Consider the following 27,506-nt stretch of genomic DNA (forward strand, 5'->3'; position numbering starts at 1 on the left):
TCAACGCTAACTTAAAGGAATAAAATAACACAGACTAACTGTCCAAACTGACTGTGAAGCTACTGGCTGGGCAGGGAGAGGTGTCTGTGGGATGCCCAGAGGAGGAGGGGGCGCGAGGGAGGGGAGCCCAAGAGGAGACATATGGAAGAAACACAGATTGGCTCTTATAAAATGAATGCATGTTTCGAACCAACCTAATTACTCATTTCCCTCTGAGAGCAATATTCTCCCCAAGTGAGTCAGCATATTAAAAAAAAAAAAAAAAAGTCTGAAAAAGAGAAATATTTTCAGGCTACAGCATCACAAGAAACGAGGAAAGAAAGGGATCTGTGAGAATGCTCTTGGGGCGGCCAGTTACCAAAAGAGAAGTTAATTTTTAGCTATATCTTATGCCACGTATCAAATTAACTCAACACGGACGAGAAGATTAAATATGTCACAAGCATAAAGCGAATGTTAGAAGATAAAATCGAGATTTTATCAGATCTCTGGAGAGAGAGGTTTCTAATTTTTGAAACGATAAACATCACAAAAGTAGAAAATTCAACCATATGAAAGTGGAACTTGCACCAAAACCAAAAAAGTATGTAAATCATGCTACAACTTGCGTTAAACAGGAAGACTATAGTCTGGGAAAAACTGCCGTGTAAAACACATCAGTGGCTAATTTCTCTAGGACATTAGACATTTCTCTAGGACAAAGACATTGCTCACATCGAGAAAACCTAAATTCCAGCAGGAAAACCCACCAGGGCAATGAAGCGCTGACTCACCCAAGAGGAGAGACGATTAGTGGGCGAGCCTGGAGAGAGCTGCCTCCCAGGTAGCCGGACAAGTGCACAGCAGACAAGACTGCCCTTTGATCCCCTCTAGGGTTTTTTTTTTTATGTTTTTTATTATATTTAATTTTGAGAAAGAGAGTGCAAGCAGTGCAGGAGCAGAGAAAGAAAGAGACAAAGAATCCGAAGCAGGCTCCAGGCACCCACCTCTCAGCACACAGCCTGACGCAGGGCTCAAACCCACAAACAGAGAGATCAGATGTGATCTGCGCCGAAGTCGGACGCTTAACCGACTTAGTCACCAGGCGCCCCTCATCTGCTCTAAAGTTAAATGACGACCCATCTACAAACAAACCAAAAATGTCCAAGTGATGAATAAGCCAACGTGGCCCATCCACACAGGGGACTATCATTCAGCTGGACAAGGGACTGGGGCACTGCCAGGCGGACAAACCATAAAGACGGTACGTGCTGCGGGACAGGCCAGTTGCGACAGGCCCTGCGGCTCGGGCCCCCCACGTGCACGGACCGTCCTCCAGAGCTAAGTGCATGGAGACAGGAAGCACACAGGCAGGCGCCTGGGGCTGGAGGAGGGAGAATGGGGAGTGCCTGCTAACAAGGTGACAAGAATATTCTGGAACCACAGAAGAGCGATGGCTGCAGCACTACTTGCAAACATACTGGAAGCCACAGAGTGGCTGGATGTAAAAGGGTGGGTCTTACAGCGTGTGAGTTTCATCTCCGTCTGTAACCCTCCTGGAATCAAACAGGAAACAGAGGCACGCGGCCCCACGCAGGCGGTGGAGGCAGCGCCCCGCCGCGGTCTCAGCGGACAGAACTCTCGGGAAGAATTCAGCAGCACATACCTACCAGGGGCCAGAGTAACCAGTCCACACCCTCCGATTCGGATTCCAATCCAGGGAGTTTATGTTAAGAAAATAATTCAGAAGAAAAGGAAACCGTATATGCCGAGAGATCCCGTGAAATGGTTACAGCTGGATCCCCCAACTGCACGAGCAAGGGGACACGTGAGCAAACTACAGGCGAACGCAGGCCACTTCCAGCACAGGCAACGGCGGCTGCTGCCTCCATGTTTGTGACCAAGTTAACAGCAAGAACGCATACTGGGCGGGGGAACGGGGGGGGGGCGTGCCTGGGGAGCTCAGTCAATTAAGTGTCTGACTTTTGATTTCAGCTCATGATCTCAGTTTGTTGGGCTCAGTGCTGACAGTGCAGAGCCTGCTTGGGATTCTTTCTCTCTTTCTCTGCCCCTCCCCTGCTCACACTCTCTCTCTCAAAATAAACAAAAAATAGTTTTGTGTAGGGCATCTCAGCAGCTTAGTCAGCTGGCTGCTGACTCTTGGTTTCAGCTCTGGTCGTGACCTCAGGTCCCTCTCTTTGGTCGGGGGCTGGAGCCCGCGTCATGCTTAGCATGGAGCCTGCTTGGGATTCCCTCTCCCCCTGCCCCTCTCCCCAACTCACTCTCTCTCTCTCAAATAAATAAATAAGAAAGAATTCATACCGTGAAAAAGAGTGATAAGGAAATTGTTGGCAGGCTTCTGAGATTTGACGACTTTGTTTCCTAATTTTTTTCTAAGGTTTATTCATTTTGAGAAAGACAGAAAGTGAGCGGGGAAGGGGCAGAGAGAGGGAGAGGGAGAATCCCAAGCAGGTCCCACGTGGTTAGCGTGGAGCCCGATGTGGGACTCGAACTCCAACACAGTGACATGACCTGAGCTGAAACCAAGAATCAGACGCTTTACCGAATGAGACACCCGGGCGCCACTCATGGTTTTTTTTAATGTTTATTTATTTTTGAGAAAGAGACAGAGAGAGAGCATAAGCGGGGGCGGGGAAGAGAGAGAGAGGGAGACACAGAATCTGAAGCAGCTCCAGGCTCTAAGCTGTCAGCACAGAGCCTGATGTGGGGCTCAAACCTGGGGACTGCAAGATCATGACCTGAGCCGAGGTCAGACACCTAACCGACTGAGCCCCCCAAGCACCCCAAATTATTTTTTTTTTTTATTTTAAATTTTTTTTAATGTTTTTATTTATTTCTAGGAGAGAGAGAGAGAGTGTGTGTGAGCAGGGGAGGGTCAGAGAGAGAGGGAGTCACAGACTCTGAAACAGGCTCCAGGCTCTGAGCTGTCAGCGCAGAGCCCGACACGGGGCTCGAACCCACGAACCGCGAGATCATGACCTAAGCGAAAGTCGGACGCTTAACCGACTAAGCCACCCAGGCACCCCCCAAATTATTATTTCTAATGTTTATTTTTGAGAGAGAGAGAGAGAGAGAGAGAGCGCATGAACGAGGGAGGGGCAGAGAGAGACACAGAATCCAAAGCAGCTCCAGGCTCTGAGCTGTCAGCACAGAGCCCGACATGGGGCTCGAACCCACGATCCGTGAGATCATAACCTGAGCCCAAGTCGGAAGTTCAATCCGACTTAACAGTCCCCGACGACTGTTTCAAATCACACCGAAAGAAAGGCTTTCCTCAATGTGATCAGAATTTGCTCAGTGGAGATGCTAGAACAGTGCCGATGGCAAGGACCTGAGTGTGAATGGAGCTCCTGGACTTGTGCTAGACTCTGTCTTGTCTTACAGTGATGACAAAACAGAAATTTCATTTCACTTTTTAACCTTTGGATTATATAAAGCTGCACTCTAAATGCCCATTTTTGTAAGCCAATCATGATTACCTTGAAAAAGAAGAACAGATTATTCCTTGAAGGCTAAAATGAAAGTTTTTGGCTCAAAAACGAAGTAAATTACGACTGAATAATCCTACGAAATATTAACTAGCCGTCAGCAAGTACCCTGGGACTGTGCGTAAGTTACATTTAACAATGTCTACAACATAATGAGAACTGAAAATAAACGGGCTACAGTTCTACCTGCTGCACAGAGAACAAAAACCTGTACTTCAGGTAAGGGCTGGGAAAGGGTATTTCAAAAACAGTGGCCACGTTCCTGTGCTGGGGCTGGAAGGGATTTTTCTGTTCTCCTTCCCCGTCCTTTACTATTATGACAATATTCATGCAATAAAGAAGACAAATTATAAAGACAAAATTCAAGAAAGGAACACACCTTTTCAACTTGAGGGCCCACTCATGCCACTCAATAGCACAGTAATCGCAGGTGGGCCTCCCAGTGCAGGTGAGGAATTGTAACCAAATGCAATTAGTCACTTCGGGAGCCAAATTCATGATGCCAGAGTCAAAAAGTAGCGAACCGCCTCCCTTACCTGACCCTGGGCTTATGCGTAAAGGGCTCGGGGGAAAACAAACCGCAGCCCCCCACACGCTGGCAGCCTGGCCGGGCGGAGAGGACGTCTCCTCTAACTCAGGAGGAGGAGACACGGCACAAGGCTGGGCCACGCCAAAGTTCACCACAAGCCAGAGAGCAGTGTCACCTTGTCTACGATTCTTCCGGTGACGCCCATGCCGTTGAGGATGGTGACGTTGACGATCGTCGGCATCCCTCCATAGTAGATGGGCTGCGAGCAGTACGGCCACATGTAGGGGCACTCGGTCAGATCGATGTAGCTGGGGCTCAGGCTGAAACAGAACAGTGTCAGACCGGCGTGTTGCAAAAGGACGACGAAGCACGACAGCCGCGGGAGCGTCGGTACAGGGACCTGGGGGCTGCGAGCCCCGGGCAACCGGCTCTGCGACGCTCCCTGGGCCGAGAGGCCTCCGGGCCGGCCTGCCCTGACGGCTCCTGCGCGGCCGGATGGGCGGGGACACCCCTTTCCTCCCGCCACTCTGGCACTCGAGGCCGTGGCCGGCAGCAAGTACGTGACCACCCCGGTGAACACCCAAGGTCCCCAGCTCGGCAATGCGATAGTCGTCACAGCAGTTCAGGACTGCACCCAGGGGGTCACTCAAACACCGCACGCGCACAAGCACGCACACCCCCGCACGCCGCAGCCCTCAGGAGGAGGATGATGGACGCGGACTCACTTCCAGACACTGTTCGGTGCAAAGAGCAAAATGCAACCAAACAAACCACCTGCGGTGATGCTACTCTTCCGTGAGAAAGGGATGCAAGGACGCGTATGTGCATCTGCTCATCTTTGCAAAAAGAAGGACAAACCCCAAACTAACGAGACTGTCACCCACGGTCAGAGTGGGGAGACGGGCGGTGGGAGCAGGGCCCGAAGGGGCAGGGGACCCTGCGCGTGCACTTCTGACCGCAGAGCCAGGGTAAGGTCTCACGTAGCTGATACACAACTCGTTGAAATCAACCACAGTGTGGGGGTGGGGGAGACCCACAAACACACACAAACTAATGAACTCAACTGTATGAAAAATGAACAGCAAAGCACCCGATGGGGGCAGAAGAAGGACCCTAAGGAACCCCGGGCACAGCAGGACCACGAGCTGTGAAGCCACAGGTGAGAACCAGACACAAATCCCACCCTCGAGTCAGGACCCGTCTTCCCCACGGGTAGGGAGTGGCGATTCTAAACCTCCCCGGGATGGACTACGAGGTCTTGGCAAACAGGTAAACTTTGTGCGGGTGACGTGGTGCAGAAAGACGTTCCACGTAAGGGGAGGGAAGCCGGGGATGAGAACCGTGGACTGGGCAGGACCAGGAAAGGGATGGACTCATGTTCTCCCGCCCACAGCGAGGGGCGTGCAGACGCCGCCCAGCGTGTGCTGAACTGGCCTACGGACCGCCAAGGGCACAGAGGCCAGGGTGCACTGCTGCCGGGCCGCGTCCCAGACAACCCCCCACTGAAGGGTCAGGGGTGTGTGGGCGGAGCAGGACACCAAGCCCTGGGGCTGGAAGTGTGTGACCATCCCCTGCTGCCGAAAAGTGACCAAGTGCTCAAACCTCGAGGGAGGCACACTGCAGACCCCATAGCTGGCGACACAGAGCTTCCAGGAGCCGAATCTGGGACAATCCGAGCGACTAAACCAACGAGGCTCTCAACACACCATCACCCAGAGTTAACACTCACACCATGTGCCGCACTGAGACAACTAAGTGACAAGTTCGTAGCGGAGAGAAAGGGACAGCTTTCCCTTAGAGGAGAGTTCCAACTCCTACACCAGGAAGGAAGGAGAAACCAGACCACCACCACGGCAGTCTCCACGGCAACGCCGTTACAGGCAGGAGCGCAGCGGAGGACAGAACGCGGGGGTCAAAGTCCGTTAGAAACCCCATCGTCTCCAGGCGCGTCCACACACGACACGCGGCAATCAGAGGCACAGGCGGAACCACGGCAGAGAAGCCTGGCGGGAGCTGCCGATGGAGCCGCCGGCCCTGGCCGCTCACACCTGCCGCAGGAGCCCGGCTGATGGACCCCCGGCCGGGGCTGAACGCTGGGGCACCCGAGTGGCCTGGTCCTGTGGGACTCAGGCTCCTCGAACGGGCCACTCTGGCTCAAGAGCTCCGGTCAGCAGACACACTCACACTCAGACTCTTCCCTCTTCCTGTCCCCTCCCCGCAGTGGATCTCCTGGGCATCTCTACCCCCACCCCTCCGCCTTGGGGACTGCTTCCCAGGGGGTGCAGACTGACACTTCACCTCCATCACATGACGCCCAAGGACACCACCAGCGATGACGGGACGGGAACCTAGGAGGCGTCCCCACTGCAGCAGACCGGCAGATGGGCCCTGCAGATGCACCGCTAGACAGCGGCTGACCCAGCACCCGGAGCAGGACTGCAGCAGTGCGCGGGGGGGGGGGGGGGTCCTCGCACACGAGCAGTCCGGAGGCGGGGCCATGGGAACGGAGCGGCATCACTCCCGGGCCTTGAGGCCTGCCCCACGTCACATAGGATGTGGTCCTCGGGTACTATCTGCGGAACTTGTTGTAAATCTAGCACTTCAAACAAAAATATCAAAATTGGCAGCAAAAAAACAACTTTAATCAAAGACACATGACCTCAAACGAATCACAAGAAAGCATCAAACACCCACTGAGAGGCAGGCCACCTACAACGGAAGTAACCAGGGCTCCCACAGGAGGGACAGCACAAGACAGAGAAGCCGCCAAGCCTAGAGGAGGCCAGGCCTGGCGACCAGCACAGGCCCGGATGCTGGCCGGATGGACACGGAGCACGGGGGCCCTCTGCCTGGGGGCCGAGTCCGCGGGTCCCTCACAGTACCGTGCTCATCGCCGGCTTTAACGGGCGAGGTGCTGCCAGCAAAGGCGCTGGCATCAGGGGAGACCAGGTAAAGGGTATGTGATTGCTTTACTAGTTTCGCAAATTTCTGCAAACCTAAGATTTTTTTTCATAAAGAAGTGGTCTTCTTTATTTATTTATAGTTTATTTATTTTTGAGACAGAGAGACAGAGCATGAGTGGGGGAGGGGCAGAGAGAGGGAGACACAGATCACAGAATCCAAAACAGGCTCCAGGCTCTGAGCTGTCAGCACAGAGCCTGGTACGGGGCTCAAACCTACAAACCATGATATCATGACCTGAGCTGACGTCAGACGCTTAACCGACTGAGCCACCCAGGTGCCCCTAAGATTATTTAAAAAGAAAACTTCAGAAGTAAAAAGAAGAGAGGTGACTAGGTGACTCAGTCAGTTAAGCATCCGACTTCGGTTCAGGTCATGATCTCATGGTTCATGAGGTCAAGCCCCGCGTCAGGCTCTGTGCTGACAGCTCAGAGCCTGGAACCTGCTTCAGATTCTGTGTCTCCCTCTCTCTCTGCCCCTCCCCCACTCGCACTCTCTCTTAAAAATAAACATTAAAAGTTTTTTTTTTAAAAAAAAGTAAAAAGAAGGTAACGAATAAGTATTTTAAATTATCTATATTCTAAGTAGCAGAACATGAGGACGTGGAAAGCAGTTTGAGCACAGCCGGGCTGCCTCTCCCAGGAGGCAGCAGCGAAGCCCTCCCTGAGGGTCCGGTGTTGGTGGCCAGTGATCAGTCCCCGGGCTGAAGCCAGGACTTGGTGCCGAGGGAAGAGCCCCGCAGGGCCCGGGGGAGAGGAAGGGTCTGCTAGAAGGAAGTGTACCGACCTGGCCTGCGGTTTGTAGCTGCTGAGAATCTGGTAGGCTCTGAGCAGGTCCAGCTTGCCATGGCCTTGCTCGAACATATTGACCCCAGGAAGCCTCCGGGCGGACGCAATGAGCGCCTGCTTCATGCTGGCCGGGTTCACCAGCTCTCGCTTCTGCACTGTGCTGGAGGGAAAAGCACATGTTTGCTGGTGCTCTCTCGGCAGGAGGGGGGAAACGGGACTATCCCGGACGTGTGGTCGTGCAAGCACATGACCTCGGATCCTGTGCCGCACGTAACGGGGGCATCTCTGGTAAATCTCGGGCAGGAGGAGACGGGCCCTGGGCTCAATCCTGCAGTATCTCAGGACAGACTACTTCGTAGCCTTCCATGTGGCTTTATACTAAATTTATCAGAATACACACGTTCCCCATGACTCAACTAAACAGGCCTCCGAGGTTGTTACCGGAGGCAGGAACAGGGCAGAGTTACTGGCCCCCCAGGGGAATGGAGGCCTGCTGGTAAAAGGAAGGAGATGGCTTGGGCGCCCCCTGGTGGCGGAAGGAAAGGAAAACAGGCGGGTCCCAGAGCGGAGTCTGCGGGATGGGCAGGGCCCCAGTGCCTGAGTGAAGCCCACCGCCGCCTCGGCCTGCCTTTGTTGTTCTGGAAGGCCTGTGAGACACAACAGGTGGATAAGGCTCGACAGAACCAGGCACACCGAGGCCAGCGTGAGCGCTGTGCCGTCAGAGCGCCCCTGGACAAAAGAACGCACGGCTCTACCCGGCCAGGAACTTAGTGACCTGCGGGCATCAACAATCAGCGCTTAGGAGCAGCGGCAGAGCAGGCTCATTTCTGTGTGTCTGTGTACCATGCATACGGGCAAAACTTAACCCCTAAGTGCAAAGGACAAAATCCAGGAAGCAAAAAGAAAAACAGACTTCTCTCAGTTCTTGAATATCTTTCTACCATGGTGGCTGGTCTTGGAAGCGTGGGCGGGATTCCTGACAGCCCCGGATGGGAAATCTGATGTAGGCAGAGAAAGAGGAGGTGAAGTGGGATGGACTCTTTTTTTTTCATGTTTATTTTTGAGACAGAGTTCAAGCAGGGGAGGGGCAGAGGGAGAGAGACACAGAATCCAAAGCAGGCTCCAGGCTCTGAGCTGTCAGCACAGAGCCCTACATGGGGCTCGAACCCACAAACCGTGAGATCATGACCTGAGCCGAAGTTGGTCACTCAACTGACTGAGTCCCCCAGGCGTCCCAGATGGACTCTCAATGACAGAAGAAAGGGCCGCAAGAAGCTCAGGAGCAGTCACGAGCCCCCATCCCTGCGCGAACAGCTATGTCCTGCTTCCCCGAGGAGTGCTGCCTGGCTGACCCGCCCTGGGCACATCTCCGAGCTCCCACAAGTGGCACTTTTATCCACTGCAGGGGCAGAAGGAAAGCACAAGGTCCCCTCTGACACCAGAAGCAGCTGCAATTAGTAAAGCTGCTGGAGAGAAAGCCTCCTCCCTCACCTCCCCGCTTGCCTCGCGGGGAGAGGTCTGCCGGGTCGGCAGTGTGGCCGTGGTCACGGCTGGCGGGGAAGGAGCCAGTGTCTGTTCCCATGAGCAGCAGGGCGGCCAGCAGGAGCCCTCAAGAAAAAGTCCCGTCCGCGGAGCACGAAGCCCGAGCGCACCGGGTACCCCGCAGCCTGCCTCCCCCCCGCCCCCTGCACGCAGCACGGGCTGCGGACAAGTGGAAGAAACAGAGGGTTCCTGCCAAGCGTATACTGTGGCCGGGGTCCCCGTTTCCCGGAATCTGGCTCTGAACTCTAAAGAGCGGATGGGAAAAGGAGAACACAGGCGGCGGGGGGGGAGGGGAGGGGGCACCTTTAACAAAGATGACTAAGAAACAAAAGATCCCAGGCATCAGAAGCTAAAACCAACAGAAACTTTTTTTTAAAGAGGATTTTAAATATAAAAACATTAGCTATCATTTCCTTGTTTTAATTTAATTTTAAACACAGAATACAGTAACGTTCAAATACTTAGTTTTACGTTACCACAATACAAAACCTCAACTAAAGCCTCATCTAAGTAGAGACAGATTTGAGGGGGAAATACGAAATGTATTCTGGCTCCAAGACCTCTCTTCGGAGCTCTGAGATCAAGGAACATGGCCCATCTGACTAAGTCAGAGCCCATGAGCGTCAATTCTGGTCAACGGTCTTTAAGAACTTCTTCTTGATTCCACATGTGCAAAGTGAAGGGCCCATCACTGAGCTCCGTTCCAAAGAAGAGGGATTCAGTGAGACAGAGAGCGAATCAAATACAGAGAGACGGTCAGTCCCACTGCCTGCTGGGACGGCTCCTTAGCTAACAGACACCGTTAAAAGGTGAACCCCCGAGGAAAGAACAGAGCAGGAAAATAGCTCACTTTTGCGCCCTGCCTGAGAGACACGCTTGTGTTGACAGGACAACTACAACTATAGCACAGAATCGGCCCATTAAAAACAAGTAACAGGAAGCACATGGGGAATCCAGCATCTTCCTCAGCAGTGCTGGGAACCTAAAACCACCCTTAGAAACTAAGTCCTTACTAAAAACAAACCAGAGAAGGGACGCCTGGGGGGGTTCAGTGCGTTAAGCATCCAGCTCTCGACTTTGGCTCAAGTCATGATCTCATGTTTCATGGGTTCGAGCCCCAAATCAGGCTCTGCACACTGACTGCAGGGAGCCCACTCGGGACCCTCCGTCTCTCCCTGCCCCTCCCCTTTGCGCTCTCAGGCCAGAACAAAAACAGACATAAACACAGTGCAGGTACTGTGACTTCACACGGTGCTTTACCATCGGGCTTTACAGTGTGCTCCCAGGCCCGCCACCGCGCACATGAGTCCCCTACACGGAACAGAGATGGGGAGACACGGAGACAGAGATGGAGCAAGGTTCACGGTGTCCTGCCGACTCTCAAACCCTAAGCTGGTGACAAGCACGACTCAGCTCGTGGTCTGCTGGCACCACGTTCTCTCTGCCGGGGAGCACTCACCTTACCAATAAGGTGACCGCGCCGGCGACCACCGGAGAGGCCACGCTGGTCCCCGACAGGGCTCGGCAGCCCCCCTTCACACCGGATCCCCTCACTCCAGCACCATAGGTGACAATATCGGGCTTCACACGGCCGTAGCCTCCTGGGAGTTCCTGCGAATGACAGCAGCCTGGTCCCTCCCGCGGCACACCACTGGCACAGAGCCGCACGCGATTCCGGGGAGACAGAACCAAACCAGAGACAGGGCGATTTCCATACAGCCTGACCTTACTAACATACTGGTTTTGGTCCAAAATCCACTGGGACAGAAAAAAATCAGCCTAAATGACAACGCAGAAAATAATTTTGGTATGTTTTATAGTAACCAGTATAAAAGTCATGCCATCAAATGATTAAAAGTGATTATTTTAAATTCTGCTACCACGCGAGACTAGACACTGGAGAGTGCTCTATCTCTAAGCTAAAAATTAGAAATACGTCAAAAATATCAGGAAATTAAAATCAAAAGTTCAAAAAGAAAAATGTTTCTTTACAGAGAAGAAAACACAGGGTAACAGTGGGGACTTCAGCTGGGACTTCGGAGGGGAAGGAGCACAGAGAAGGACACACGGTACCGCAGGAATAACTCGAGATTTTAACCGAGCACTCGGGGCACCTGGGGGCTGTCGGTTAAGCATCCAACTCTTGATTTCAGCTCAGGTCACGATCTCAAGGTTCATGAGTTTGAGTCCCACATCGGGCTCTGCGCTGACAGTGCGAAGCCTGCTTGGGATTCTCTCTCTCCCGCTCTCTCTGCCCCTCCCCCACTAGCGCTCTCTCTCAAAATAAAACTTTAATAATGTCAAAAAAAAATATTTTAACTTGGTACTCTCTTAAATTTCCTGGAAATGGAGGCAAAACACAAATGACAGGACCTTACGTTGTGTAAGAAAAGAAGTACAGCAAGTTGAAGTGAAAAATCTTTCCTGGCACTCCAACATAAACCGACGCTGGACCCATATCCATGTGGGGCACTGAGCAAAGGGGCTGCAGACCCATCAGGAACATCCCTCACAAGGCCACTACAAAGCAAGGCCTGGGGAAAGGCCACGGACACGGCCCGTGAGTCACCCGGGAGAGGCAGGCAGGGGTCCCCAAGTGCCGCAGCTAACTTCACAGCCAACCCTTTCCGGGGGGTGAAGCAGGAGGGATCAGAGCCCCAGTCGTTGAATTAATTAAACTTCTGGAGTTATTTCCATTTTTCCAGCTACGTATAATTATTTCCATGGCAGCAGAAGCGATATTAAGCTGCTCTCATGGGCTTCTCCTGCTTCTAGAGACCACCGTCACCTGGCACTGAGGACTCTCACCTTCCCACCAGTCAGGACAGGGGGGCGTGAATCCAAGCAACTGAGAAAGCGAGTTACCTGGAAGTCCGTTACGAGGCGGCGGCTGCAGAAGCACCACTGGGGGCCAGGCGTGGCCGAGCACGTCACCCCGGAGCGGCAGGCGACACAGAGGCCAGACCTCTCGTCCTCGTGGCCGGGCAGGCACCCACACCCCGGCCTCCCCCTCCCCCCAGCTGTCCGCTGTGCGACACATCCCAGCGGCGAAGGGAGGCCTACCCAGGTGGTCATTCCCCTTGAAGAGAAACGGGCGATGTTATCCTCAAAGTCAATGCCACCCACTCCGATCACGTCCATCTGGTCAGCAGGGTTATTCAGAGTGCTGCGACGAGGCACAAGAACACAAGGGAAGAGGGGATTTTACATCAGTCGTTCAGGGAAGGACCAATACTCCCAGAAAAATCCGAGATGGCGTTAGGGTCTCCTGGGGCTCCTCACGGCTGTCCAAAGGCCATCGCCTCCGTCACCTGTGCACGGGGCCGGGGCCATCACCTCCTACGTGGAGCACCTTCGCTCTTTCCCTCCCTCCCAACTCATCGATCACCCTGCGGCCCAAGATGCGCTTCTCCCTCGTGCTTCTGGATCAGAGGAGCCCTTCTCCTGACCAGCAAGAATCTTCACGTGGTCATGACGTTCTGACTTCGCTTTGAACTGTTCCCAGGGTATGCACCCTGCCCCCACCAGGTCCCACACTTCTCTGGGAAGGAGCAGTAGCCACGCGGGCACCCGCCACCATCAGCAAGTCACAGTTCCCAACTGATCACCTGCACAGTGCTCCCTTCCTCCCTGTGAACCGAGGACAACCCCCCAGGCCCTCACGGTGAGCCCCTCACAGGCCAGACAAGATGCAGAGGACAACCACATAATTCTCCTCAACACCTCAAGCACACCAGATCTGCAGAGCAATCACAGTGAAACAAATCATGACAAAACGTTTAAGCTCTAAGATGTGAGTCAAGATGAGGCCAAAGTGTTTGAAAGCATCAAACGAGCTTTACCTATCACAGACCCACCACGACACCAGACCTCGGTGACGATTCAATAACCACAACTGATTCCGAGTAGCTAAAGCGACAGTAGTGACAAGGGTCTAGGGTGTGTACTTTTACCCGACCCGACCATATGAACCACAACCTGGCACTTTCTTAGCGCACTGGCCACCAACGTGCGACCAGGCGGCTGCTCGGAGGCACCAATGTCGATTTTTAAGGCTTAGGCTAAAAATGACGTCCAAGTTGCCAAAGGCACAGGACCCGAGAGGGCTCACAGCCAGGGATCCCATGGGGTGAGGCAGCACACGGCCTGTGACAGACGACAGGGCCGTCACCTGAGTGCTGCCGAGGCCCCAGCAGCAGGGAGGGGCCTGTCGAGGCCGGGTGCCTGCGCGGCTCCACAAGCACACGTGCGAGGGCCCTCTCCGGGGTGCAAGGGACATGCAGGGACACAGAAGACAAGCCGTCGAGTGTGACTGCCCACAGAAGCCACAGGATTTCTGCAGGGACCAGGGTGTGGCACGCAGGACGGCTGGAGGGAGGGGTGTGAACAGAACGAGGAGGGTCAGCAGCAGAGCAGGGACGGGGCGCAGGGACAGGGTGGAGACACACAGGGCTGTGCAGGGAGACCAGGAGGGGGGTGGGGGCGGGGAAGGGGCGCAGGGGGCAGCGGGAGACAGAGCTGAGCCAGCACCTTCAGGCTGCAGCGACTGAACCACGGCCACGGGCACGTCGCCTACTTCTGTACGTCACATTTCCCTGCAACAGAGCCACGTCCGCTCACTTACACAAGGCCAGGGCTGCCTCACGTGACGAGGGTGGTGAGTGCTGGCCACCGACAGCATACGACCCGCAAACCCTAAACATTCGCTGTCTGACCCCATGTCACAGCAGACCCCAGTCCAGGCTAGAGCAGCGAGGACTCAGAAAACCACAAAGAAAAATGTGGACGCTGGAGCACCTGGGTGGCTCAGTCGGTTAAGTGTCTGACTGTAGCTCAGGTCATGATCTCATGGTTTGTGGGTTCAAGCCCCTCCTCGGGCTCTGTGCTGACAGCTCAGAGCCTGGAGCTGCTTCAGATTCTGTGTCTGTCTCTGTCTCTGACCCTCCCCTGCTCACGCTGTTTCTCTCTCAGAAATAAATAAATTAAAAATAAATTTAAAAAAAAAAAAGAAAAAGAAAAACATGGATGCGATTAGGCAATGACAGCCTGCTGCTGAGTCCTGCATGAGAAAGCGCCCAGAATCTGCCTGCCGAGCAGAAACCCACAACCAGAGGAAGAGTGAACAGCACCGCAAGCTTGGGGGGCTCCGGGTCCGCAGTGCCCTCCGCTGGAGGCCGTCCTCACACACACCGCCCACGGCGGCCTCCGCGACAAGGAGCGAGGCCCCCGGGGGCCTGTGCTCTGCCCACAGCATGACCCCACATCGCCGCAGCAGGAAGACAGGCTGGGGACTCTGGACTGGGGGCGGGGGGGAGGGGCAGAACTGGGGAAAGAGGCCACAGGAGAAACACATGACAGGGGAAGCGAGGGAACCGGAGGCCATGACTTGGTACCGGATGCTTCTCACGGTGGAGCTGCGGCTCGAGTGTGTTTGCGCCTCTTGCGCCTGCGGGTCAGGGCACAGGCACCCGGCGACACAGTGAGTCCCGGGCCCTTGGCCTGACAAGGAGGCAGCATCACTAACGACCCCAGGCTGGAGCCCCGGCTGCCAACGCGCAGCTTCTGACCACAGTGAACCGCGCTGCAGCCCGATTCCGCGCCCTGGGCCCCATGCAGGTCGGTCAGGCCTCACGACTGGCACCACGCCCAGGGCCGCCACCGCAGGACCCAGCGAGTGGCACCCGGCTGCCACACGCACACATCCAGCTGCAGAAGGTGCCACACAGAACACAAACCGGAGCCTTGGGTGGAAGCAGATCGGGGTCTAAGCGGACAGAAGTTTACTGCCTGCGACACGCTGACCGACATCCCGCCTCCCGCGCTGCTCAGACCCCCGTGATGCCCGCACAAACTGTTCTCCCCACTCCCGTCCTGCCGACCCCAGCTTTCAAGCCTCCAAGGCCGTCGGGCGGGTCACACCACCCACACTTTCACTCTCCGTCAGCCCTGCTGCGTCTGCACCCCGTCTCTCCTGAGAAGGCGTCCGGCCCGTGTCCGCCTCACCCCGGGGCCTCGCAGGGAACAGGCCTCAGCAACTGCGGAATCCGCTCATTTCTAACTTCTAGCAAGCTGACTTTCCTGGTTTTATTTTTTTTTTATGCTTTCCCTCTAAGTAAAATAAAAACTGTAAACCTCCAAACTGCTTACAGCGAAGTAATTAAATCAATAAATAAATACTGAAGCAGGAACCAGACAGGCCTGTGCTGACCAGTGAGGCGGTGGGTGGTGGGCACCTGGTCCGTTACAGCCTGGCTGCTTGTGTGCGGAGCGTCCCCATGATACAGAAAGTCAGACAGACAGACACAGACAGACCACGGCTACACACTCACTTCAGGGGGAAAAGGCACCCCTAAGCCATCCCCGTGGAAGACACTTACCCGTAAAGAGGCCCGTCGTTGCCGATAGCGGAAACCATGATCACGTTGTTGGCCGTTAATTCCCATACCTGCAGGGTCAGCAAACATTTATTTATGAAAATTCACCACTCTCAAACAATCAACACAGAACTATCCAGAAATACCTGTAGCTCCTAAAAATAATCCTCAGAAAAGAAAGGTGCCCTTGAGAACGCAGCACGAGACCCTCACAGGCACGGACGTGTGCCAGCCAGCGTGCTCGGTGAAACCCGGCAGTGGGGCCCTCGCAGCCGACACGGCGAGGGGGCTCCCCAGGCAGGCACAGACACGCGTCGTTCGGAGCAGGAACCGACAGGGCACAGCGCGCAGCCTCCGACATGAGTCCCCCGAGCTCGCCACCACCCGCCGCCCTCACACGGCAGTCGGCTCGTGGTGACGGGCCACCCGCGCAGCTGGCACGAAGCGCTCGGCAGAAGCCGTCATCAGGGGACACGACCAACCTTGTCGACGAAGGGGTGGTCCATGAAGTCAGGGCCGCCGATGCTGAGGTTCAGCACGTCCATCCTCTTCAAGATGGCGTAGTTGAAGGCGTCCAGGAACCAGGAGGTGTAGGAAACCTAGTTCGATTGCCAAGGGCGACCTTAGGTGCCCCGGGGGGCCTCTGGGGGCCACGAGAGGGTCTGCTGCTAAGGGCAGAGCACAGCCTCCCGAGCAGCATGACGTATTAACTTCAGTTTCGGAAGTACAAGCCGAGAACAAAGAGTGCTCCGAAACGTAAACTCCGGCACCGGGAAATTCTCCGTCCCTGCAGCTGGACTCGAGGGAGCGCCGCGTTCCGAGGGCGGCCCGTGTCTCCAGCTCCTCACTTTCAAGCACACCTTCCAGGGTGAACCCCCAAACCTGTAACTGCCCCTCCTTAAGATTTATCCCAAGATACTTCCCCTTGAGGGTTTTTGCATAGTTTAACGTGTTTGTCCATATTCTTTATTCCTCAACTGACTAAAGGGGAAATCTTATAAAAAGAAGTTATTCCACAGAATTGTTTCTCTGATGTTCAATTCTCCCTGTTTCCTGACAGAGTTAAATTGCTTTGTGTAGCACCATCCAGATGTTTTTATAAAATAAAAATTAAACTTCTAGTAGAAACAGGATCGGTGTAATATTTGAGAATTACGCCTCTTAAAGCCTTTGAAAAATGAAATGTGTTTACGTTTGCCCGTCCAGGCAAAAACAATCCCAGGAAGAGGCAATACGTGAAATTAAGAAACCGTCACATGAGGGACACGGGGAGTACGGTGAGTCCCTGCCGGACAACGACGGGGCTGGGGGAATTTTCCCCACGGTGCCTTTAGATATTTTTGAACTATGTACCACCCACACAAAGTTGAAATCTGAAAAATAAGCAAATACCTTTCTGTGAACGGGTAGGAGAGGCGAGGAAGCGGGGCCAGGAAGCGCACCGGCCAGCGTGGCCTTGGCTGCCGTGGTGCAGAGCCAGCCCCCCAGCCCGTCCCCGCCCCGCAGCAGGGGCGGCAGACACACCAACGTGCCATCCTCCTCTCGTGTAGGAGGCGTGGTGCGCCCGGCACGTGGACCCAAGAAGGAACGAGAAGGGGAGGAACCACCACTGCCCTCGGAGCGGGGTCTTCAGGGTTTGAGAGAGGCCGGTGGCAAAAGGGCAAAGCCACACAGAAGGGACAGCGGAGGGACACACGGCCCGCGGGAGGCCGGAAGCGGGCCGGCATCGAGGCGGCTGCTGCTGAAGGAGCGCGTGCCCCCCCGTGTTTACCGTCTGCGTTGCGGGGGCCCTCGGAAACCCCTACCTGGTTATTGGTAAACACCCTGAAGATGTGAAGTTCCGCATCCGGAGCAAAGCCTTGGCATTCCCGCATGCTGGCTATCACGCCTGCCACGAACGTGCCGTGGCCCAGTCCTGCTGAGCGCGAGGGGACCGGTCACAAAACACAGCAGGTGACATGTGCCGAGACGCAGCATTTCAATCCGCCAGTTCGCGCGGGCTCTTTCCCTGAGCCCTGGACGCACAGGCCACGCCGTGGCCGCCCCGGTTCCGGGGACCCCCACCGCCTCCCAGTGAGCGCTGCCGCACCGGGCACCCCTCTCTGCTCACACCCTGCTCCCCGGCATCCGTGACGGTGAGAGGTTTCTGCCCAAAGGCACACGAGCTTGGGTCTGCCTGGGTGACTGGCGTACGCGACCGTGGGATCATGAGCGCCCAGGTGCTCCCACCCCGCAGAGCCGGGCGCGGGGCGGGGACAGGGGCCGGGGCCGCCCCGCAGCGCACCCACCGTCGTCCAGCGTGCGCTCATTGGTCCAGTTGGTCCTCTCCTTCACGTTCTTGAAGTGGGGGTGCTTCTCGCTCAGCCCGGTGTCGAACACAGCAACCCTTACGTTTGCGCCTTATTCCACAAAACAAGCACAATCGTGTTTGGAGAATCGCCCTTTGGGACTCTGTCCGTAAAATCTACTCCTCCCGGGGACTCTGAGAGCGCGCGGCCGCAGAGGCCAGAGCCTGCCCAGAGCGCGAGAGTTGGGTCAGGTGCTCTGGGGACACTGGCTGGGCCAAGACGAGGAAAAGGGGTGGGGGGGGGCGGCATTCATTTGCTGCTAAGCAAGACCTGAGGTTCTGGCAGAATCTCCTGGGACAGCCCTCAGCTGTCTCCAGGGCTCCGTCCTCCACCAAGGCGTGCTCTCCCCCAGGCCTCCACGCCCTCACCTCCTCAGAGAGGCCCCACAGAGCGCAGGCCCCCACAAGGAACACCCCCTCAGGGGAGGGGAGATCGTGCCGGGCCTTCACCCACACGCTGCACATTAACGACCCCTGCACCCAGGGGCTGCCGGCAGCAAGCGGGATGAGCACGTTTTAAGGAAAAGGAAGACCACTACCCTGTACCCTTTGCTATGTTTCAGACACAGCCCAAAGACCAATACTGCCAGATCAAAATGTTCTAGAAATTCTATAGAAACATATAAGACGCTCATAGCATTTAACAGCTGAGCGATGTCAGGAAGGTGGGGTCTTTCCGGTGTGAGAGCTGTGTTCACGTACCGTGTTATGCGGAGTAACCAATCACACTGAGCTAACGAACGCCCAGTGGGTACATTTACATAACGCACACGCTATCTCCAAAACCAGTTGGTTTGGGGGGGACAAAAAATGCTCTTCTGATTAGAGAGCATTTGTTCTGTGAAGAGGTCTCATCCTCAAAAGACAAAACCACGAGATGACACTTAATAAAAGGTCAGTCCACTAGGCGCATGAGTTCAAGTGTCTAGGACGTTCTGCAGGGTGGGAGCTGAGGAAAGCAAGGAAGAGGGAAGGGTCTCCAAGGCCAGGGGGCACGGGGAAGGACCCCGAGACCAGCCGTGACACATAGGGGCTAGAAAAACTTCCGTCTGGGTCAGGGTACAAGCCCCACCATGGTTACGAGAGGGATTTTCTGCCATGAGGAAATCAGGAAGGAAACCCCGCTCTGGTTGGGAGCTTTCATCCACACGATGCCATCCCATTCGGAGACAAGCCGCCCCCAGGTGCGGCACAGCAGCCTGGCCATTCTGCACAGAGAGCACCGTGCTCCGGGGACAGGACCTCGAAGTCACCAGCTCCGAACGTGACCTCCGGACACGCCGCCCAGAGAAACGCTCCTCAGCCCGCCTTGTGGAGCAGACGATACAGACACGATACGGAAAGGACAGACAGAGCAGCCACGAAGACAGACGCCCGTGTGGCCGAGGGCAGAGGGGGCAGCGGCCAGGGGCAGGCGCGGGGACGGCAGCACCCACCTGTGTAGCCCATCTGCCAGAGCACGTCCGCCTGCAGGGTCTGGGCCACCTGGCGCGGGATGGCCCTCAGTAGCCGCCGGCTCGAGTGCCTCCCCGTGGCGTGCCAGAAGCCGGAGCCCAGGGACAGGCTGGCTCTGCGCAGGGGTCGGGACGACTGCCACTTGCGGCTCCACCGGGTCTCGTTACAGGGCGCTGCGGGGTCAGCGAGAAACAAGGGGACAGAGGTCAGGTGAGGAGCCACTCGGCAAGGAGCCAGCAGCCGCCAGCGACCACTGCCCCCGGACAGCCCAGGTGACGAAGGAGGGGGTCCTTCCTGGCGGCCGCACCGCCAGGACATCAGTCGGTGATCCTTATTCTTCCCCGAGAGTCCCCTGCTTGAGTTTTTCTAACCGACAGAAGGCACAGCGGGCCCAACAACCACTTCGAAAGAAAGATCAATCGTAACTAAAACTGGAGAAACATGACTTGCCTGATTTTTCATCAGCAACTGGTTCTCACTGAACCAGAAGGTTAAAAACAAAAACAAAAAGAAAAAACAAAGAAAATGACCACTGACCACTGGTGACGCTTCCCAGCGCTGGGCTTCTGGGACAGTAAAAGACATGTTTTACATCACACCGGCCGCTGGTCAAACATCAGTAGGACCTTTTCCCAACCATATGCTGCTCAGTACCCTCAACGTGCTGCCCAGAGTGACTCCTTTCAAAAAGCAAAACCAGAAAGGAGCCAGGGCTTTCCGTGGCCGACGAACTGTGCTGTGCGGGGTCTGCTGACTGTACTCGCCAACACCCGCCCGCTTGGGCAAGGAAAACCAGGGCTTTCGCTACCTGTAAAGACCTCACTTCCTTAAAAACGGAAGAAGAAGAAAGCAAAAGAAACACAAGAGCCTCCCTACCTTCCAGGACCATGCTGTCAGGAAGAAAACTGGCACCTCAAAATCAGTTTTCAGAAGAGCACATTTCAACTACCACTGCTCAAGTTTCAGGGGTTTTTAACGTTTATTTTCAGAAAGAGACCGAGAGAATGTGGAGGAGAGGAGCAGAAAGGGAGAGAACCCCAAGCCGGCTCCACACTATTAGCACAGAGCCCAGCGTGGGACTCGATCCCATGAACTGTGAGATCATGACCTGAGCTGAAATCGAGCTACGGAACTTAACCGACGGAGGCCCCCAGGCGCCCCTGAAATTCTGTCTCTGCAGCAAACGACTATCGTTTCTATTCCTGTCTCACCAGGCTCCCCCGTGAAAGTGCCGGGAGCTGGAAAAACACCCGGTCCTGTCAATTCCATTGAGTAACTATTTGCACAGAGCGCCTGAAATTCCGCACTTAACGTGCCATGTGACTTTGCTCTTTAGCCAGCAGCGTGGGGCCATGCCAGGGGCGCCAATGGCAGGGCCGTGCCATCTACCCGATGCAGACCAGACCGTGCCCAGGGAAGCTCAGCTCTGGGCTTCCCTGGGGAAGAGCAACTCACTAGGAGAACTGGAGAGTGCCGAAAGGAGAAGTGAGTGCACCTGAACTCGGGTCACTGCAGGGGCCGCTGGGGGATTGGGGAGGAGAATCTGCCGCGGGCAGCACCGCGGGTGTCTTCGCAGGATCTGTGAGTCCTGTCCTGTGGGAAACAGGCTAGCTGTCTCACAGCCCGGGACGGAGCAGGGGTGGGACCCGGCGTGGGACATGTTCCAGCCAAACCAGGGCGGAGCCTCTGAACAACAGAGCCAGGGAAGTCGGCGGTACTTAATGGCCACTTACACCCTGAACGCTCTACGCTCTGCTCAGTGCTCACGCGTGCACAAGTCCTTCACTTTCCTGAGGACCCCGGGCGGCGGGGGCGTTGCTGCCACTTGCTGGGCGATAAAGAAGGAGCCGAGAGTGCCACACCTGACGGCCCCGGCAGAGGGCGCACCTGAGATTCCATGACTGCTGTGCAAAATGCTAGGCACTCCCATGTTTCCTAAAACGTCCCGGAGCTCTTTACAATAAAAAGATGCAATGCAGGCATGTGGCTAACTGTACGAGGTCTGGGGTGTATTTACCTTCCTGGAGAGCTGTGAGGTCTGAAAGAGAAAAGGCACTAGAGCACATGTGGCCTGGTCCCAAGAGCTCCGAGAAAGGGAGCCCCCGACTCCTCCGCAGCTGCCCTGAGAGCTGGCTGGTCACACTATGCAAATGAGCTTGGCTGCCCCCACCACACCTGTGCGATTTCTAAGCTGCCGTGACTCCCAGGCCTAGTACCTGATGGACAAAGGGAGAAGAGCAAGGTTTTCTTTCCTTTCTGGGAAAGAAATGACAGTAAATGATACTAGAAGTCGCAACTTATTACCCTAGTTACGACAAATGGGGAAAAAACTTCTCTGGTAATAAGTAAGCTTTGGAAACTGGTAGGTAATAAACAGGCAGTTTAGTACTGAAGAACAAGCTCTACCTTGATAAGCCCAAGTTACCAGGAAGTGGGAGTGAGGCCTCAAGGTGCAAGGAGAATAATCAACCCACGGCCACCCTCACACCCGATGGCTGCAGTAGGCCCAGCTAACCCATGCGAGCTCAGGAGGCTCTCAGAAAACCAAAACAAAACCCAGAGAAAGGACATTTTACAAGATTTCTTAAAAGTAAAAACACATAGGGATGGCTGGGTGGCTCAGTCGGTTAAGCGTCCGACTCTTGATTTCGGCTCAGGTCACAGTCTCGCCATGTGTGAGTTCGAGCTCCGCATCGGACTCCGCGCTGACAGCAGAGATCCTGCTTGGGATTCTCTCTCCCTCTTTACCCCTCCCTCCACACTCTGGTCTCTCAAAAAACAAAAAAAAACACTTTAAAACCCCCCACACCCCCCACACTGACAGAGGCACAACACAACCAAAGAGTCAAAGACACCTTCCCCCACTTCGGGATGGAGGGACGTGGGGCCTCAGGTCTGCAGGCGCCAGGGGTGCTGGGTGAAAAATCCGTCCCAGCAGAAAGAAGCAGGGACCACTACCTTCTTCCACTGCAAACTGGCAGGTTTCTTCCCACCAGAATAGCATGAAGCCCATTTTTCATTTTTTAAATTCTCAGCAAAAAGATGCTCACAATTGCCGAAACTGGCTGAAGGAACTCGAGTATCTACGAGCCACCTCTCTGCTATCCTGCCCATTTCAACCTGTGCCCAAGGAAGGTCAGGGGACAGGGGGGTGGAGCGCATCACCAGTGAACATGTGCATTCTCTCTCTCTCAACCCACATGAAGCAGAAATTGACAGAGACGAGACCAAGGTCATGACACTCACACTCCGCGAACTTGAGCGAACGGAAGACTTTCCGCTGGGGTGTCACCCGTTTGATGTTGGGGTGATCTTCAAGGGTCAGCAGCCCCACTTTCTGTTTTTCCTTTATCTGAATCACCTCAAAATCACTAGGGTAGTCACTGGATGGATTGTTCCGAGGAATGATTCTCCAATTGTCTATTTCACTGCTCTTCAGGGCGCTTGAAATGAAAGAATTTCTAGCTTTGGCTGTGAAGTATCCGTTGAAAGCCACAATGTATTCTGAAACCGAGGAGCACAAATAAAAACAAGAATTTATGTCCACATGGTGTAACAGAGGAGCACAGCTACACTACAACTTCTCAAGTAACGGAAACCTTACAGATCCTAAAGCCTAAGGAGCAGTAAGACCCAAAGCCTGGTTTAAATGCCCTGCACGGCAGTTTCCAGAACCCTGCACAGGAGCCCTGTGCGAACCCCCTGACATCACATAAAATTCGATACCTGTGCTGTTTCTCAAAAAGCGAATATTAACACAAGTTCAAATACATGACAAAGTGATGCATGTAAGTTTTTCAAATATGAAAAAGGGACTCATAGGTAAAGGCCCAGTCGTATTTCACTGAAACAGTAACGGAATTTCCAGTGGATTCTAGCAGACTGCCAGTTTGTTCACATGTGGCCACGAGCTTCAGCACGCAGATCTCAGGGACCTCCCGACACGGGGGCCACAGGACATCCGTTCCAGGGGATCAGGTCTCAGGGAAGGAATTCTGAATGCCAGTCTCTCTGCCTCACAGCAGCTACCTGTCCCAGAAGAGCAAACTGCAGCAGCGCGAACATCCAAGCACTGTGAGCTCACCTCATTTCAAATTTATGGTAGAAAAGAGGGAAAGGTCTTTTTTGACAAAAGCTAATGTTTAAAAAATGAGGGGGGGGGGCTAACATTTGAAAGATCATTACCATATTCCACGACCGTCGAGGAGAAGTCCACCTTCAAGGTCAGGTGGGAACAGCCAGGGCACGGGGCGTTTTCGAAGGCCTTCTTGTCCAGTCTGTCACCCAGCTGTCTCCTCCCGCAGAGCAAAACCACCAGCAGAGGCAGCCAGGTGTTGACAAGCTTCATGGTCATAAGTGAACAGGGTCGTAAAACCGCATATGTTCAAATCGCACTTTTTTCTTCCTTATTAGTTAATTTTTGTCTCGGCAAAGAGCCGAAACATCATTGATCGGCCATTTTATAGTCTTGTCCACCGTAAATAAAAGGTAAATTTCATGGCCTTTTGTGGTTTGGCCTGAAAAGAGGCTTTCATTTCTTTCTCCGTTTCTTCTCCATCTTGGGCCTCGGGCACCTCTCACTGCAGCCCAGACAAGTGAGTCCTACTCGCCATCTGCAGCGCGGAACCCCAGTCCAGCGGGCGGCAGTCACTCGGGCGCCCTGGGCGGCCTGCAATACACAGAGAGCAGGGCGAGGGTGGGGCCCAATGACACCCAGTGAGAACTCGAGACAGACTACAGACGCGCAACCCCTGATCATTTCTTTCTTTAGTTACTGCTCACTTCTTTGGAGGGGTGGGAAGAGTTTGAAGGCAGCGTCAAAGAAAGGATGTGGAGAAAACACCGCCCACCCTGGCAGCCCGCCAGGAGGAGGGGCCTGGGCCCCGCTCTCCAGCCCTGCCCCCCCACCCCGCAGGCTACCCTCCTCCTTCCAGCAGTCCTCCCCAGGCTCCTCCCCAGCTTCATGCCTTTCTCCAACCCTTCAGGCAAAAGTGTGGTATGAAGCCTAACCTTCTGGTGTAAAGTAACACCTGAGAACAAACTAATTTCCCCATTCTTCTGCCAAGTCTCTGATAAGAACATTTCCACCGTCACTCAATTTATTTTACAGGAAGCCTCACCTTGAAGAAATCCCAGCTACTAAATAGGTTATAAAACCAGATCACCTCTTTCCTGGAAGTGATACAGGACAGTCTGTGAGAGTAACTGCATCTAGAAAAAGTGTTATGGGGGGGCGTCACATTTCACGCAGGCGCAGATGCCTTTCAAGTATCTGAATGGCAGGAAAAATGATCATTCTTCACAACAAAAATGGAGCAGCAGTAATACACACACACACACACACACACACACACACACACACACACACTTAGGACCAGGAGTCAATCCCCTTTAAACAGACATACCAAGTTATTAAAGCCCATTGCTCTGGCAGAATCTAGTGCTTTAGAGCAACAAGGACTTTGTGGTTTCTGGAACTATCCGGATGTGCATCTACACACAGGAAAATACTCATAAGGCTAGAGTATCTAAAGAAGTTTGTAAAGGCTAATACTTAGGGTTTCACTGCTGTCACCACACACGATCCTGAAAACCTGGCCTTCTCTGGCCCTGGAGACTCTGGTTGGTTGAACGGAGCTCATCAGATGGAAATGAAATGTCAGAAGTTATCTCCCTATCAACACAAAGAACAACAGTGAGAACACAACCACCAAGAATAAAGAAATTAAAACCAAAGAGAACGGAAAGACCAAAGAAAAGCAACAGGTGACAGCAAATAAGCCACTCCACCATGTTTTATAACAACCCACTGGGGAGTGAGCCCCAGTTTTTTTATACTGGATACTTGCAGTGATGGAGGATCACAGAATAGCATCACACGAAGCATATGCCTCAATTATAGTATTACTGGTCAAAAAAGATACAGCTAATCACCGGTAATAAGAGTTCTCATGCTATTTTAAATGAACTTTAGTGAAAAAGATTAAAATGAGTCTCTCATTCAATTAAGGCAAGTTTAAAAAAAAATAAGCAAGAGCTTCAACTCGTCTGCCTCAGGCCAAACAACCTATGACCATTTGGACTACATGTAGCACGTGTTAGTGAGCAACACTAGTGAGCAAATCTTAGACCTAACTGTGTCAGATCAACTTTAATTAAACCTGCTCCAAAGTAGCCCGCAGACAGGCACAGACAGCGGCCCCACGTCACCCAGCCCACGCGGAAGACACGGCTGATGTTCTCGCACAACTGAGGCAAGAGACTGACTTTAAAAGACAGAGAAATGGGAAGAAAAGGTTAGAGGGGTTTTAAACGTTAAAAACGCCTAAGGTAATCGGCTCTCTCCCAAATAGAAAAATTAAACTTTTGAGGTTTTGGAAAGCATGGCACTGCAATAGCTCTAAGATGTTCTGCTTAAATGTGCCCATTACATCATACAACTTTATATCGTGCTTTTTCCAAGGTTAAGGTGTGGCCCAGCAAGGGAATGCCAACAGCTAAGCAAAGCGCAGGCTGGCCCCAGAGAGGCGCACACACAGGGCCGCGACGCCTCACCCGGAGCTGTTCCGGGCTGGACAGGAGGCTTCTGCAGCCTGAACAGAGCTGCATCACAGGCCAGAAAACCACAGGGTGTGCAAGGGACCAGCAAGCCATCTGCGCGAGGAGGGAGGCCTGAGACTCCAGGCTGCAGGTGGAAAGAGAATGGGAAGCGGGCGCCTCGAGCAGGTGCAAGCTCGGAGCAGAATGTGCCGCCAGCGGCGGGGGGGGTGGGGTGGGGGGGGCTGAGGACAAGAGCGGGGCCAGGCGGGGCTGCGAGCGGCTCTGCTCCCTGTCCGGCCCGACTCCTACACCGCACACGGCCACAGAGCCAAGCACCGCGCGGGCGGCAGGAAGAGAGCAGCCCACAAAACCCAACCGAACCCCGACATCAGGGCACTGGCCCAGCATGGGGGGGAAGGGTGCACCAGCAACACCTGCGGGATCCAGCTGGTGGCATCTACCTATACTGTGAGAGGGGAGAAAGGCTGAAGGGGAATGTGACAGGGAGCCCACGCCAGCCTGGGAAGGGGGCTCTGAGGAAGCTCGGGGCCAGGGGCGCGGGGCGGGCGGGGGCGGGGAGCGGAGCCCTGCAGGCCGGGGGAAGGCCAAGTGCAGAAGGCCTGGTCTGTGTAAGGAAAGCCCAGAGGCCAGTGTGGCCGGAGCAGAGGAAGGGGGGGATGGGGGAGGAGGGACAGGTGACCGATGGGGAGGGAGACACAGAAACCTTGTAGCCGAACGAACAGGAGGGAAGGCAGGATGTGGCCAGAGGAGCGATGGACAGGCCTGTGGGCACACTAACCGGCCCGCTCCAGCTTCTGTATGGAGGGGGCACAGACAGACACAGAGACCTCCGGGAAGGCTCCGGGCAGGAGCGGCGTGAACAGGGCAAAGGTTACAGACGCGAAGGCAGTGAGACAGTCCTGACAACCAGATCTGGGAGCACACGAGAGAGGGGCCAGGAACACCAGTGCGGCCTCCACCCAAACGCCGATGGCCTCTGCCCCCGACCCAGGCGGAGAACATGCAGGGGACGTTAGCGTGGGGACACCAGTGGGAGCGGAGCTCTGAACTGGTGAAAATGAGGATGAGCATTAGCAGTGGGCCAGCAAGGCTCAGAGCAGAGGGACTAGGGAGGTCAAAACCCTAGGGGCACCTGGGGGGGGGCAGGGGGCTCCATGAGTTAAGAGTCCGACTCAGGTCATGAACTTGCGGTTCATGGGTTTGAACCCCACAATGAGCTCTGTGCTGACAGTGTTGAGCCTGCTTGGGGTTCTCTCTACCCGCTCTTTCTGCCCCTATCCTGCGGGCTCTTGCTCTCTCTCAAATAAACATTAAAAAAATAAATAAAAACAAAAATCCCCAAAATCTGTGAAAAAATTTTCCATGATGAAGGGTAGTCAAACGAAAAAAGACTGCTGGTTTACTAATTAAAAGGTCACTGGTTCCTTCCACAAAAGGGCCACACTAGTGCCAGCAGCCTTC

The 27,506-nt window shown here is 54.5% G+C and overlaps 1 protein-coding gene across 3 annotated transcripts in view; it reads right to left on the minus strand.

The window, feature by feature from the left end:
- The window catches only part of MBTPS1 (membrane bound transcription factor peptidase, site 1), a 50,678-nt gene that overhangs the window by 14,999 nt on the left and 8,173 nt on the right, over positions 1–27,506 (minus strand). For 2 of the 3 annotated variants that reach the window (XM_039225672.1, XM_039225777.1), the window contains exons 2-13: positions 23,670–24,153; positions 22,731–22,988; positions 19,466–19,657; positions 17,971–18,081; positions 17,488–17,597; positions 16,165–16,281; positions 15,686–15,753; positions 12,372–12,474; positions 11,034–11,087; positions 10,768–10,919; positions 7,765–7,926; positions 4,193–4,337 (exon numbers count right to left, since the gene is read on the minus strand). In XM_039225672.1, coding sequence (XP_039081603.1) covers positions 4,193–4,337; positions 7,765–7,926; positions 10,768–10,919; positions 11,034–11,087; positions 12,372–12,474; positions 15,686–15,753; positions 16,165–16,281; positions 17,488–17,597; positions 17,971–18,081; positions 19,466–19,657; positions 22,731–22,988; positions 23,670–23,838 — 1,641 coding nt within the window. In that variant the 5' untranslated portion in view covers positions 23,839–24,153. The remainder of the gene's footprint in view (positions 1–4,192; positions 4,338–7,764; positions 7,927–10,767; positions 10,920–11,033; positions 11,088–12,371; positions 12,475–15,685; positions 15,754–16,164; positions 16,282–17,487; positions 17,598–17,970; positions 18,082–19,465; positions 19,658–22,730; positions 22,989–23,669; positions 24,154–27,506) is intronic. The other variant, XM_039225724.1, reaches the window with a different exon arrangement.

The sequence above is a fragment of the Hyaena hyaena genome, unplaced genomic scaffold, assembly GCF_003009895.1.
Source record: "Hyaena hyaena isolate Hyena2069 unplaced genomic scaffold, ASM300989v1 scaffold_1, whole genome shotgun sequence".
Lineage (NCBI taxonomy): Eukaryota > Metazoa > Chordata > Mammalia > Carnivora > Hyaenidae > Hyaena > Hyaena hyaena.